Source organism: Lontra canadensis, unplaced genomic scaffold (assembly GCF_010015895.1).
Source record: "Lontra canadensis isolate GAN:19392208 unplaced genomic scaffold, GSC_riverotter_1.0 scaffold15, whole genome shotgun sequence".
In the NCBI taxonomy this organism is placed as follows: domain Eukaryota; kingdom Metazoa; phylum Chordata; class Mammalia; order Carnivora; family Mustelidae; genus Lontra; species Lontra canadensis.
This window is the reverse complement of record NW_022631009.1, coordinates 21,954,308-21,969,526: the sequence shown is the minus strand read 5'-3', so window position 1 is coordinate 21,969,526 and position 15,219 is coordinate 21,954,308. Positions and strand designations below refer to the sequence as shown.

The window sequence follows — 15,219 nt, the reverse complement described above, 5'->3', positions numbered from 1 at the left end:
AAGAAATCTTCTGCTCATTACCAGTCATGCCTCATTTTCCCCTCTTTTCCCCTTAGCTCCAGCCCCTGTCGACCACAGATCTTTGGTGTAATAGCAAAGAAGAATGCAATTATCTGAAAAAACTCTGAAGACTTCTTTTTCCAATTACATTTCTATGTGTATGTAGCCACATTGTCTTCATATGCTTCAAATTATGTATCACACAGTAAAATTAAATGCAAAAGCAGGTATGCAGTCTGTCTTTTATGAAGCCAGACACTAAAGATACTTACAAAATGTAAAGCATACCACTCTTCTCACTAAAATGTTTTTACTATTGTTCGTATAGGTATAATTATACAATATGTAATTATTATTGTTTTGAAATAATATATATCCAAATAATATCTCACTTTTAATTTATAATATGGTAGATATCAGTAGGTATAATCCACATAATCAAAGGCTCTTTGACATCCTCAGTCTGTTTTAAGAGTATCCTATATCCAAGACGCTTGAGAACCACTACTCTAGGAGTGATCAATGTTTAGAACCAAAGGCAAACTTGTTCCAAGGCATCGTAGATTTTAAACAAGTGTAGGTATAGCAGCTCTTAGCAAAACAGAGAACACCAGCATGCCCAGTGAGCTTACATACATTTGTGTTTTACCTTCCATAATACATCTTAGAAACTAATTTAAAACCAGGGATTGGCAAAACATGACCTATTTGCCATGTCTAGCGCTCTGCCTATTTTTGAAAGTTTATTGGAACATGCACCCATATTTATTTACTTATTTATTGTCTATGGCTGCTTTTGTACTCCCAGCAGCAAAGTTTAGTGGTTGTAACAGAGGCCTTATAGTCTGCAGAGCCTAAAATGTTTACTCCCTGACTTTTTTTTTTACTGAAACCCTGTTTTAAACTCCTAATATAGTCTTTTGGGTTCATTAAAATGTTTCGTTATCTGGAATGCTTTGAGTCTGATTGTATAGGTCTTGGACTCTTGACCTTTCAGGCTCCTTGGGCCACAAAATCTATAGCTTTGAGTCTTGGGTTCCCATCCAAGGAATTAGTTTTTCAGTGTCCCCTTTAAGGTGACCACAGTATTTTCTGTAAAAGAGGGAATATCTTACCAGAGAAACCTCACTTCTGCTACTAAACTCTGACAAATAGCAGAAATTTTTTGTCTAAACTCTGACGAATAGCAGAAATGAGATCAGAACCAGGACTTTCACACTAGCCCATCATTCTTTCATGATGCTGTAGTTGTATGAAGCAAGAGGGGATTGAAATACAATAAAATAATGAATTTGGTTTTTTGGGTTTTTGTTTGTTTGTTTTTTAAAGATTTTATTTATTTATTTGACAGACAAAGGTCACAAGTAGGCAGAGACCCTGGGATCATGACCCAGGCAGAGGCTTTAACCCACTGAGCCACCCAGGTGCCCCAGTGAATTTGTTTTAAACGTAATAAGATTGTTGTGAAAACGGGGTCTCCAAGTGGAATTAATTTATTAGGCTATTGGAAATATGAGGCCCACATCTGGGAAAGAGTTTGGTATAGATAAAAGAGTTAAGAAAGACTTCTTGTAATTTTCTTTTTAAGTTTCTGGGTTGATAGCCATACAACTTGTGTGGTGTGCCATAATTCATAAGCTCACACTAAACATATTTAAATAATTTAATGGCTTGGATGATGGAATCAAGTGTACAGATATAATAGCCCAGAGGTTTTATTCTGGGGACAGTGAAAGTTGGGCAGACAGGGCCATAAGTAATCCAGTCTACTTTGAGGCTCTTCCATTGATTAACCAACTATTAATTGAATACCTTTTGTCTGCAAGGTACATTATTCTAGGCACTAGAAATATAACTGTCAATAGAACAGGATAAAATGGGGCAAGGGGACAGTTAAAAACAAGCAAATATATTATTTCATGTCAGATGGTGGTAAGTGCTGTGAAAGAAGATATAACTAATCAGGGTAAGGAGAAAGAGGTAAAGTGTAAGTGTGGGCACTTCCCTGCACCTGCAATCCTGTTTCTTCCTTGCGTTCAGGAAACTGCATCAGAATAGTAGTGAGTAAAATAGTCTTGGCTTTAGTTTAAATTACACTGTCTCTGCCACCACCACCACCACCACCAGGAAAGGGGGAACATCAGTTGCAATTCTCTCCACTTTTAAAAAGGTTTGTGACACTTTCTGCAATTAATATCATCCTTATATTGTGTCACCAAGTTAGATTAAGAATTGCTGGTATAGGGGCACCTGAGTGGTTCAGTGGGTTAAAGCCTCTGTCTTCAGCTCAGGTCATGATCCCAGGGTCCTGGGATCCAGCCCAAGAATCTGGCTCTCTGCTCAGCGGGGAGCCTGCTTTCCCTCTCTCTCTCTACCTGCTGCTCTGCCTACTTGTGATCTCTCTCAAATAAATAAATAAAATCTTAAAAAAAAAAAAATTGCTGGTATAGAAAAATGTAAGTAATAAGCTCTTTGGACCATCCATCCTTTGCCATTTAACCATGCCCAGCTTATTTATATGTTTGAGACAACTGAGAAAAATAAATAGTGCTAAACACGGAGTGATGTAAAATAGGGACTTGCCATATTTGCTTAGGCAGAAAGTGGATGAAACTGATCTGAAGCAGTAGTTTTCAGATTTTTCAAGTGGCAGTCGTTTGAAGTTTTCAAAACAAATTTCACCAACTAAGAGGTTTTTAATTTTGTCAGGTATGTACATTTTTTAAAACACTGTCACCGGGGCGCCTGGGTGGCTCAGTGGGTTAAAAGCCTCTGCCTTCGGCTCAGGTCATGATTTCAGAGTATTGGGATCGAGCCCCGCATTGGGCTCTCTGCTCTGTCAAATAAATAATAAATAAAATCTTTAAAAAAAAAAAAAGTTCTATCAGTTTATGTTGTAGAGATGTTAGAAAAATCACACCCTTTTAAAAAAAATAAATAAAAAATAAAACCACTGTCACCATTACTACCCCCCCCCCCCCCGCCAAAAAAAGGCAGTTTTGACATGGTGGAAAGAGAAAAAACAAAAATCTCGGAAAACAGAATAGTTTTTGCCATGAATTAGTGGAAAAGCTTTTTTTTTTTTTTTTTTTTTTTTAAAGATTTTATTTATTTATTTGACAGAGACACAGGGAGAGAGGGAACATAAGCAAGGGGAGTGGGAGAAGGAGAAGCAGGCTTCCCGGTGAGCAGGAAGCCAGATGCGGGGCTGGACCCCAGGATCCTGGGATCATGACCTGAGCTGAAGGCAGATACTTAACGACTGAGCCACCTAGGCATCCCGAATTAGTGGAAAATCTTACATACTAGCCACTCGTCCACAGACAAAAGCATCATAGTATCCACTTATAACCTTTAGGAAATACTCAGCATTTCTTTTTTTCAGGCTTCATTTCCTTTATCAGTCCTGACTTTGTCAACTGTGGCTTTGGATAATTATAGGGCTTTTATGTTATGTTATGTCAGTTGACCAAAATTTTAAGGACCAGTATTTTCCAGACAATTAAGAAATTGAGTAAGGATTACATTTAGAATCTGGCTTCCTACCTTGGTGTAAAGAATTAATTGCAAAATAAAGTATCTTCTAAGTTAAAATTTGTACAGTATCTCTCTTAATAATAGTTTTTGTCTCCGTACAAATATTAAATTAGATTCGTTGAGTTGAATTGAACACTCCTCTGCCTTTTTTTTTTTTTAATACTTCACAATTCCCTAAACAAAATCTGCTAAGAAGCAGTTAGTCATTTCAGTAGATGTACTTTTGCTGCCAACATATACCTTTTGCTGCTCTAATAAGTTTTATCACTTACTTTGGGTGTTGTACTAAAAATATTCATCCATGTCAGGAAGGTAAAGGTAAAAGATGAGCTTATTTATGGAAGTCATTTTTTTTTGTCTTTTTTTTTATAAGCAGCCTGTAATTTTTTGGTATTTTAAGTTCTGTGAATTCAGAAGCATATTACTTGTAGTCCTAGAACTACTTCAACATGTGCTTTTTAAGACCACTGTCTCCAAAGTGAAGTACACAGGAAAAGCCATTGGGATAAAGGAAGAAAATATTAGACTTTCTATTTCTACTTAGTTTTTTATTAAAACAAATTAAGCTTTATTTGTATCAATATATGGCTAGTCATTGGCATCCTCATTTGGAATATTTTAGAGGGTAGTAAGATGCTACGTGGGCCAGATCCTGAGAACGGGAAGCTGCAATGGAAAGACTGCCCTCATTGGTTCTTTTCTCATAACATATTTTGACAGATTGCATTTGATAGGTGCTCAACTCTGTGGGTTTCTTGATTGTGTTACCCAGCTTAAACTAGACTAACCTTCAGTGAACAAACAGGCTGCAAAGAAGCTACAGATTGTAGTTGATGATAATGCAAATAAACAATTAGATAAAATGGGCACTGGTATTCCTACTAAGACCTCTGTCAAGCACATCATCATGAGGTTAAGATGATTTAATCAGACCTGATAAGAAATTGGTCACAAAAAATTGAAATCATCAAGGAAGATTTTTGAAATAGAAGCCTTGACCAATTATACTGTGACTTGAGATTTTAGCTAATTATATTCTGAAACTGTCTCAATCAGCAGGATATCTAAGCATTCCAAATGTGAAGATTGGCCTCTGCAGTTTTATTTATTTATTTTTAAGATTTATTTATTTGTTTATTTATTTGTCAGAGCAAGCAAGCACAAGCAGGCAGAGTGGCAGGCAGAGGCAGCGGAAGAAGCAGGCTCCCTGCTCAACAAGGGGCCCGATGCGGGACTCGATCCCAGGACGCTGGGATCATGACCTGAGCTGAAGTCAGCCGCTTAACCGACTGAGCCATCCAGGCGTCCCTCTGCAGTTTTTTAAAAAGATGATTGTTTATTCAGTACCCAGTAGGACAGAATTTTACTAAATATAGTTAGGAATGCTTAGAAGCCACTCTTGAGGTTTCTGATTTAAAGGGGGAAAGACGTATGTGGGGAAACACTTGTTCTTTCTGCCATGGTAAAATTTGTAGAAAACAGTATGACAGTCAACCAGAACACATTCTTTCATCAGCATATACTGTTGGGTGCAGCGTAAAAATGTTGCTGATGAATTAAGTAAATCAGTAGCAGAGCAAATTGCAAATTGGAAAAATGTACAGATGATTCTGACATTACACTTGGGGAACTTGGTATATTCTATTTCAATAATGAAATGCATAAAGAACTACTTTTGTGAGCAACTGAAGATTAAAAAAAAATACCTACAAAGATACATTCTCAAGAAAGGATGACTTAATTTAAATTTTTTGGTGTGGAAAACTGAATAAAAGCCACTGATGGAGAGCTCACATGAACTGAAATTTAATTTAAAAAATAAAATTTGGGGAGTAGGGAGATGAAGTTTTAGTTGTAGCACCATGCATGAAATTCATTCACTACATTATTTCTAGAAATCTATGGTGGCAAAAGAGGTATAAAGACAGACTATAAACTGGAAAATGAGGCCTTTAACTTATAGTAAGGGCAAGGTGGGAATCATCCTTTATTTTACAAAGAAGAGATTGATTGATTATATATGTCAAAATACTTTTATAAAGCTGACCAACTTAAAAAGTGAGCCACACATTTTTCTTTTACTAAAATTCAAGTATTTCAAACATGTTGACCTTTTTGATAATGACAAATGGCAGATCTTTTGGGGAAAAATTTGTAGTTAACCTGTCCTGTCAGTGTTAAGAAAACTTTAATAAGATGTGTCAGAAAGTAGCTGACTTTTTTTTTTTTAAGAAATTCATGCAACTAAGGGTATTCTGAGAAGTTTACATCATTGTGTGATTTTGTTATTAAAATTGTCTATTACTTGTGAAAATTATCATATCTGCATAATTTAACAGCTCAGGAGCAGTTTCTAACAGAAAAATAGCATGGCAGCCCAGGTTCTGGAGCATGCTTATCAAATCCCAACTCTGACGCTTAATTATGTGATCTTGGGGTTGGCTAGTTAACCACTCAGTGCCTCCCTTTTCTCATCTGTAAAGTGGGAATAATAGCATCTGCCTCATAGAGGTTGTTTTTTTTTTTTTTTTAAAGATTCAATACTTATTTTTATTTTATTTTATTTATTTATTTGACAGAGATCACAAGTAGGCAGAGAGGCAGGCAGAGAGAGAGAGGAGGAAGCAGACTCCCTGCTGAGCAGAGAGACTGATTCAGGGCTCGATGCCAGGACCCTGAGATCATGACCTGAGCTGAAGTCAGAGACTTAACCCACTGAGCCACCCAGGCGTCCCTTACAGAGTTATTTTGAGACTTAACTGGGTTAATTAAAAAGATCTGTAACAACCACTTTTTTTTTTTTTTTAAAGTTTAAGTGTTTTTAGTGAATCCATTTGTTAAAAATGCCAGAATAAAGTAGAACCATCAGATTCAATTGCAGGAACAACTGGTGCTGAGGAAGATTAAATTTTACTAGTTAAAATTCCACAAAAATATTTGCCTACATAAAAGATGAGGTGGAAGAATTAATGGCATGTTTTAGAAAGCATGGCCTTCATTTAAATGGATCTCTGTACCTTTGTCAGGTTTGAGGTTTAAGGTATTAAACGCATGAATTTAGAAGATTATTAAAAAATAATGAAGCGGGGGCACTTCATAAACTTAACTTTAATTAGTTCCTGTAGGTCTGTACTGTCCAATGTAGTAACTACTTTCATGGATGGCTATTTAGCACTCTTTGTTATGCTGTCTTACCAATAGTTTTTTATATTAATTACATTTTGAAATAGTATTTTGAAAGTGTTGATTTACATATATTGTTAAAATTAATGTTACCTATTTCTTTTAGCTTTTTAACCTGTGTGCTAGAAAATTTTAAATTACAAGCATGACTTGCAGTATATTTCTGTTGGACAGTGCTGCTATAGACCAGGGGTTGGCAAACTCTGGCTCCCGAAATCCAGCCAGGTACCTATTTTTGTAAATAAAATTTTGTTGGAACACAGTTGTACCTATTCGATTATATATTGTATATGGCTACTTCTGTGCTATAGCAGCAGAGTTTCTCAATTGCTACATGTAGAAATTGTCTATGTCTATGCTACATGTAGAAATCAGTCTATGCCTTGCATAGACTAAAATATTTACTGTTTGATCCTTTATAGAAAAAGTTTGCTGACCTCTACTTTAGGCTGTAATTAACAAGTGCTCCATGTATTGTGTTTACTTAAGAGTGGCTGTGAGAGGGGCGCCTGGGTGGCTCAGTGGGTTAAGCCGCTGCCTTCGGCTCAGGTCGTGATCTCAGGGTCCTGGGATCAAGTCCCGCATCAGGCTCTCTGCTCAGCAGGGAGCCTGCTTCCCTCTCTCTCTCTCTGCCTGCCTCTCTGCCTACTTGTGATCTCTCTCTGTCAAATAAACAAATAAAATCTTAAAAAAAAAAAGAAAAAAAGAGTGGCTGTAAGAGACAGACAGGAAGATGACTGCTGGTGATTACAGGTGGGAAGAAGGTAGTGGAGAGTGACTAATAATAATAGGTACCAGGTTTCTTTTTCGGGATGATGAAAGCATTCTGGAATTAGATAATGATGATAATTGTACAACCTCAAATATACTAAAAACCACTAAATTGTATGCTTAAGGAGGATAAATACTGTATGTAGATGATATCTCAATTTTTATAAAGTGGATATGAGCCTGGTTTGGTAGGTAAAATAAAGCAGTACCCGAGATGTGTTACACGTTCATGAGACCATGCCAAGAAACAGGTACAAATCAACTATGGGAAATAAAAAACATGGTTTTGAATAGTTTATTATATACCCCTGTTGTCAAAGAATTTTTAATCACTGTTAAGAGCTGTCATTTATTGCTTCATCAGACTATCATTTACTGCTTTACCCATGAAAAAGACTTACTATCTAGATACAATCTTTTTTGGTGGTAAACTTAACTTCCAGATAGTGTACAATAATACATATATGTAGCCAGTCTCAACAAATAGTTAAATGAGTGAATGCAAATTATAAATAAAGTCACTATTTCATGAATGTTAGTATTCTTCTCGAAGCACTAATCTAAGTATAGAAATCATGGCTTTATAAAGTTTTAATGAGCTCTCGAGAGGAGAAAATATTAGCAGAAGGGAATTGGAAGGCTATTTCAAAATATCTGTATCTTGTGTGTAAAGGTATTTTCTCTAATGAATTACTAACCATCTACCACATGCAAATCCTAGGTATTTTCACATTGCTCTGAAACCGACAAGATACTATCTGCTTTGTACAGTTGACCCACTAATTTGCTATACAATAGGGTATTCCAACAATGTGCTTTATGAAATCCAAAAACCAATAATCAGTGCATCATTTTCTTTCTAAACATTAACTGTAGGTCTTTATTTTATTGCTCTGAACATATTGTATTATAGTACCTTACTTATAATGTAAGTTAGGGCAGCATGTATCTAAGGGCACAGACTTTGGAGCCAGATAGACCTATTTCCTAATTTGATGCTACCATTTACTAACTCTTAATGTGACCCTAGACACCTATTTAATATTTAACAGCTCTAAGTCTCCATTTCCTCATCTCTAAAATGGGAATAATACCTTCTGTAGTGAGTTTTTTTAGGGAATGAAGAAAATGAGTGCGAGGTACTTAGCATAGAGTAACCACTCAATAAATGGTAACCTCATATTATTATTGCCATTTAATGTTAAGTTTTTTAACCAAATATTAAATTTTTTAGTTGTCAGCATCATACATTTCATTATGTATCTTACTGACTCCTACCTTTTCAAAAACATAATGAAGTATTAAGTAACATTCTATTTTACTTTCAGTCAAAGAAAAATAAGAAGAAATCAAAGTCAGATGCTAAAGCAGTGCAAAACAGTTCACGCCATGATGGAAAGGAAGTTGATGAAGGTACTTGAGCAAGTGAAAGGACTATAGAAAAATTTTTAATCCTTTTTTACCATGGTACATTATATAAGAGCTGCATTTGTATCGCTTAATCTTGTATCTAGCTTTTCTCTTAATAATTACAGATTTTAATGTACAGATCTGTGACATTGTTAGAAAACACTTTTTTTTTTTTAAATCTAAATTACTTAAGAATCTAATAGTGCTTTTCCTGAAGGGAACCACCTTGAGATTTAAGGTCTAGCTCAGTGTCTTGGGTAGTTATTTTGTCTTTGTTTCTTTGATTTGGACCTTTCCCTGCTCTTGTTTTTAAATACACTATCCCTAGGAAGCCCTTTATTGTCATCACCAAATAAACCCACTTATTAGTAATTATTTATAACACTCTCCGTTCTCTCCAGCAGGATAAAAAGATACACAGAATGACTTACATTTCTCATTTTTCCTAAATCATAGATGACAGTTGATAAAAATTACCAGAATAAATAATAATGGCAGTTAGCTGCCTAAAACAACATATTGGGACTAGAATAAATGCTTAGGATAAATTAATATAATCAGTACTCTGGGGTTTTAGTTTACTCTCTAAATTTATCATGATATCTTATGTGCCCTGCCCCATTTCCCCCCTCAAAACTACAACTTTTTGTCTTCCCCTTTACTGAATAACACTTTTTTTTCTGGGGCTATGTCAGGAGCCTGGGAAACTAAAATTAGTCACAGAGAGAAACGACAGCAGCGTAAACGTGATAAGGTGCAGACTGATTCTGGTTCATTGGATTCAACTATCCCTGGGATAGAAAATACCATCACAGTTACCACCGAGCAACTTACAACTGCATCATTTCCTGTTGGTTCCAAGAAGAATAAAGGTATATTGGTGGAACATAAGAGTCATACATCAAATCCAGCTCCTTTTAATCAGATGTACAAAATATCATTCTGTCAAAATTTGACTATTTTGAACTGCTTACATCACTGTGCTGATACACCCTTCTTCATGAGAGCACCGTGGACCACATACTGGTTTACCTGATAACTAGCAGTGTTACCTGTTCCGTACTGCCCAATGAATGGCCTGCTGAATGAAAATTGCCTTTCTGCCTTGAGTCACATGAGAAAATGATGTTGCCTTTTTTTTCTTGTGTGCGTTGCTTCGCCCCAGCTCTTTTACATCTCCGTTTCTTTTAGTGGACAAGACATTTATTAAATAAAATTATTTGTCCCCAATCCTGCATGTTGGATGCTTTCATTCCAAGATGAAGCAAGCATGTTCTGGATAGTGCAGGCTCTATCTGGACTTCTTATCACCCTGACTTTTTGAGAATGCCGTAGGTGTTTGATAAAGCTGGACTGGAACTTGAGAGGTTGTTGAGCTAATGTTCTTCCCAAGTATTTCAAGTGCTCACACTATGCAATACTGATGGCTTCTTAGCTCAAGCTCTTTACATTGCCATCTGCAGAGTGATACTGTTCAACTTGGGCATTGACTTTTCTTCCTTCACCTTTTTATTAATTGCCTCCTCACCCCGCATTTGTCTCCAGGCCACTTTCGTAGCCTTGTTATCTTTTCCTTTTTTGCTTGAAGACTTGCTGGAATTTATTGCTTTGATATAGCAATGACTTCTGTTTATGCTTTTTCACTGTTAAACATATTAGCCATGCTTTAGTGCTTCTTTCTGTTGGTGACCCTTTTTCACTGTCTTGTGCATGCCTTCCTTGCTAGGACAATCCTGTGTTGAGCTGGTTTTTTGATACGTTGTAATCATTAAATGCTTTTTAGTGTCAGAGAAATGGTATCTTTGTTACAGTATGTTTTTGTATCCCTTGCCTTACCCCTTGCCGTATTTCCTAAGTCCCGGTCCCAAATACTGGCAGCGTTCTTGTTAAGTTGGATGTGTTTGCTTCCAGGATTATTGAAAAGGCAGCTGGCATTGTTGAGAGGTGGCAAAGTTGAATCCAATTACAAAGCCCCAGTTCTCCAGTTCCTATTCAAAAGAATCTCATAAATATTGCAGAACAGCAGACTCCATATATACTTGAATGATTTTCCAGGTCCTATATTGCCATTTTAGTTGACTAAGAATATGGTAACTACAGAACTCAGTTCCTTAAGGACATGTCCAGTATGTTGTGAGTAACACTCTCTTCCAATATAAGAATTTAGTACTTGAAGAAATAATTTCTTAAAAATAATAAGTGAAAATAAATTTGTATGTTAACTCCTAATTTAATGTGCATAGTGGCCTATTTAGTATTAAATAAATTTTATTTCTATTTCAACCAGGTGATTCTCATCTAAATGTTCAAGTTAGCAACTTTAAGTCTGGAAAAGGAGATTCTACACTTCAGGGTGAGAGAAATTACATGTAACTTAAATTGAAGGCCCATCAGAATAGAAACTTATATACATGTCTCTTTCCTCACATGAATGATACAGAAGGAAAAAAAGGCTTAGAAATGATTTTTAATTACTAAAGTAACATAATCACAATCCAGAGATTTTGGAAAATGGATAAAAAGAAAAATCATTCCCACTTCTAACAGTCTTTGGTATGTTCTAGTTGTTTCTCCCTCTCCCCATATGTAAAAACATTTTTTTAGTAATAGTTTATATGTGATTTTTTGCTTGCATTGTGTAAGCCAAAAGAGAAAAGAAAGTTTTGGGGTGGGGGAGGACTTGGTTTCAATATAGGCATTTATGGGATAAAATATTTTACCCCTGTTTATTAAGAAAAAAAAATCTTAAACCTATAATTGTTCAAATTGCATCCTTAACAATATCAAATATTTTGCAATAAATGGACTACAGTCTGAAGTTATACCATGCTTCACAATTAGAAAATATATTTTATTTACTCATTTATGGTAAAGATTGAATCAAGTAGAGTGGTATACCTTACCTAAAAACTAAAAGTGTGGTAGTAAAATATAAACTCGGAAATGAAAAAGCACCTTCTTGTTTCAGGCTTGTTTTAATCCCGTCAGCTTCCTTTCATTCCCATGGTTCTCAATCCTGGCTACACATTATAGTCATCTAGGAAGCTTTGAAAAACGACACACACACATACATACGTGTACCAGCATACAAATACTCTGATTTTATTTTATTTTATTTTTATTTTCTTAAATAATCTCTGTGCCCAACATGGGTCTTGAACTCACAACCCCAAGATTAAGAGTTACATGCTCTACCGACTTGAGCCAGCCAAGCACCCTTAGAGCTCTGATTGTAATTAGTCTGGGCTGAGGCTCCAGTGTCTACTTTTAAGAAGTTTTTCAGTTGATTTTAATGTGCAGCCAGGTTTCAGAATCACTGCCTTATACTTCGTGTGTGTGTGTATACGTGTGTGTATAAATATTTAAGAAAAGAACATGTAACTAAGGAGAAGTGTTCATATTTTTAGTGGGTGAGTATTCTGAGTACAGCAGAATATGTGCTGTTTTCCTGTTTGCTCTTTTGTACTTTCTTTGAGCAAGTCATTCTGCTGTTGAAAGCATCAGTAATATATAAAGTTCAAGCCTACTCTTAGTTTTTTAAATTAGAAGTCATTCATGGTGGTCATGTCACTTTTAAGAGTTTTCATTTTTATTTTTAAAGCTCAAGCTGTTTAGAGGACAGTAGGGGATAAAAGGAGTGATAAATATAAACCAGGCAATCAGAGAAATTTGAAAATATCCCCGTTTTATCAGTTTTTAACCTTGTTTTCTTTTCTTTAAGTTTCTTCAGGATTGAACGAAAACCTCACTGTAAATGGAGGAGGCTGGAATGAAAAGTCTGTGAAACTCTCCTCACAGATCAGTGCAGGTGAGGAGAAGTGGAACTCTGTTTCGCCTGCCTCTGCAGGCAAGAGGAAAAGTGAGCCGTCTGCCTGGGGCCAAGACACTGCAGATGCTAATGCAAATGGAAAAGACTGGGGAAGGAGTTGGAGTGACCGTTCAATATTTTCTGGCATTGGTAAGAAGTGTTGGAAAATTTTAAGTTCATTTACAGTTGCTTCTTTCTGGTACATTTTGAATTTTTGAGGAATGAAAAAAAAAACCCATGAGTGGAAAATAGGAGTAAAGCTATACAGAGCTAATAGTAATAACTAACTCATTCAAATCCTTCACATAGAGCAAAGTGGGAATTTAAAAAGTCAGTAGTAGCTTTACTTTACTTATTGTTTTGACATACTTTTTATCTGATTATCATCTGATTATCAGTATAGCTAAGGGGTGTAATTGTGTGTTTTTGGTGATGTTATAAATGTAATGTGTGAGCAGAATTTTTAATTAATTTCAACAGTTCTTCTGTTGAGTTGAAATAAGAATAATAAAAGTAGTTTACAGCATCCACTTTTATACTTTTCACAGTCTGCAAAATGCCTATTTATAATTAATTTTTCCTCTTTGGTTTTAAAGATACAGACAGTAATTGAGAAGCTTATTCTTGTTGAAAGCCATCAGATAATAAGCAACTTAAATTCCAGTGTGTGTGTGTGTGTGTGTGTTATAGAAAAGTCCATGTTTAATATGGAAAACCACTTAAAGAGAAGGAAAACCCCACTGTTCTCACACCACCCAATGACAACCACTGTTTTTTTATTTTTTAATGGTCTTTTTTCCCTGTGTAGTTTTTTGGGTTTTGTTTTGTTTTGTTTTGTTTTGTTTTACATAATCGAAAATGGATATGCAATTTTATGTCCCCCACACACACACACTTAGTATAGTAACATAAACATTTTCCTATTTGTATTTTTATTTGAAAGCCCTATAATATACTGTATAAGCATAGCGTATAAATTATTCAGCTATTCCCATATTATAAAAAAAAAATTTTCTGTTTTTTAGCCATTGTAAATAACATTGAATTGACTATATTTTGGGTTATTTCTTTAGCATAGAGTCTTGGGAGTGATGTTACTGGGTTTAAGGGACTATAAACACAGTGCTCTATGACATGTTGTCAAAGTGTTTTCTAAGAGAGTAGTTCTAATTTAGCATCAATTTAGTGATGCTAAATTGTCAGCGTCCATATGAGTGCCGTTGATATGTGCTGACCAAGACTGGGTATTCTTATTTAAAAAATCTTCTCTAACTTGATACAAAATACATAAATTGTTCTGATTAACTTTTTAAAATCAGTAATGAGGTTGAATATTTTTCGCAACTTTCTCGATCATTTCTGTTTTATGAATTGTCTATTCACGTTCTTCGCCCATTTGTCTAACGGCCTCTTGTTTGTTGTTGTTGTTTTAATCAAGTTGTAATTCCTTGTACATTAAATGTACACTTGTTTTCTGTTGTGCTTGTTGCAAATACTTTTGTTTTAGTTCTTTTGTTTGGGAGAGCAATAGACACTACGGAGTTTTTAGTGGTTAAGTGGAAAAAAACTTTATTCCAGCATTATTTGCTTTTCCCGTCACTTTTAAGTCTAAGAAGACTCATGTTGACTATTGTCCCCAGAAAGCCAACTCTAGATCTACTGACCGTTATTTTTAAGCTTGTTCTTCCTTGGAATGTCCAGAAATTGTGTGGAAATACCAAAATTTGTTTGGAAGAAGACAGTCCCTAATTCCCAGCCTCATTTTCCATAGTGAAGAAAGCAGAAATGTCTGTGCTTTAAAGCACCTTTTCATATTTAACAAAAGATCATCAGATTTTTATCAAGTAATGTTAAAAACTATGGCCTTTTCAGATATTTGCAATTTACTTATAAAAGCTATGTAGCATTTTCCTAATTAGGACATAAATTAGATGGTATTTGCTTAGTGGTTGCTACAGATAAAATTAAGCAGTAGGTTAGAGTTCCTGCCTGGGTGGATTTGTACCTTTGTTGAAACTGAAAGGGAACTATATTAAATTGGGTTTATAGTGAATCTCTAAGAAAAGACTGGTGTGACTGGTCTCATGGATATATATATTGCTTAAAATACTCATTTATGTAAGTAAAAAAGATCTTGAAAATGTTGAAGAAATAGTATAATATAGTGGAATGAGTGTGGACTAGTAGAAATGGACCTATTTGGAATGAATCCCTGTTTTCCCACATAATAACTTTTATGGAAATCAGGCTTAGTTTTTTAACCTGTATGAACCTCCTATTTTAATAGTTGTGAGGATTGGCTATAATGAATATCAAGTACCAAGTGCAGTGCCGGGCTCCAAGTAGTAGCATAATTATGGTAAATAATAAGGTAGCTTGCTAAAGTGGAGAAAGACATAGGTTTTGGAAATCAGCTTAAGTTCCAGTCATGGGTCAGCTGTTTTTTGGCTGTCAGAAAGTCCCTTAACTACTCTGAAATTGTGCCTAGCAGGCTTACACTAAGGATTAGT

General features: G+C 35.4%; 1 protein-coding gene across 8 annotated transcripts in view; it reads left to right on the top strand.

Annotated features, from left to right (window-relative positions):
• Positions 1-15,219, top strand: part of MTDH (metadherin) — a 56,707-nt gene that overhangs the window by 17,915 nt on the left and 23,573 nt on the right. For 4 of the 8 annotated variants that reach the window (XM_032858641.1, XM_032858644.1, XM_032858638.1 and 1 more), the window contains exons 3-6: positions 8,820-8,904; positions 9,597-9,773; positions 11,189-11,254; positions 12,623-12,859. In XM_032858641.1, coding sequence (XP_032714532.1) covers positions 8,820-8,904; positions 9,597-9,773; positions 11,189-11,254; positions 12,623-12,859 — 565 coding nt within the window. The remainder of the gene's footprint in view (positions 1-8,819; positions 8,905-9,596; positions 9,774-11,188; positions 11,255-12,622; positions 12,860-15,219) is intronic. The other 4 variants (XM_032858645.1, XM_032858639.1, XM_032858642.1 and 1 more) reach the window with 2 other exon arrangements.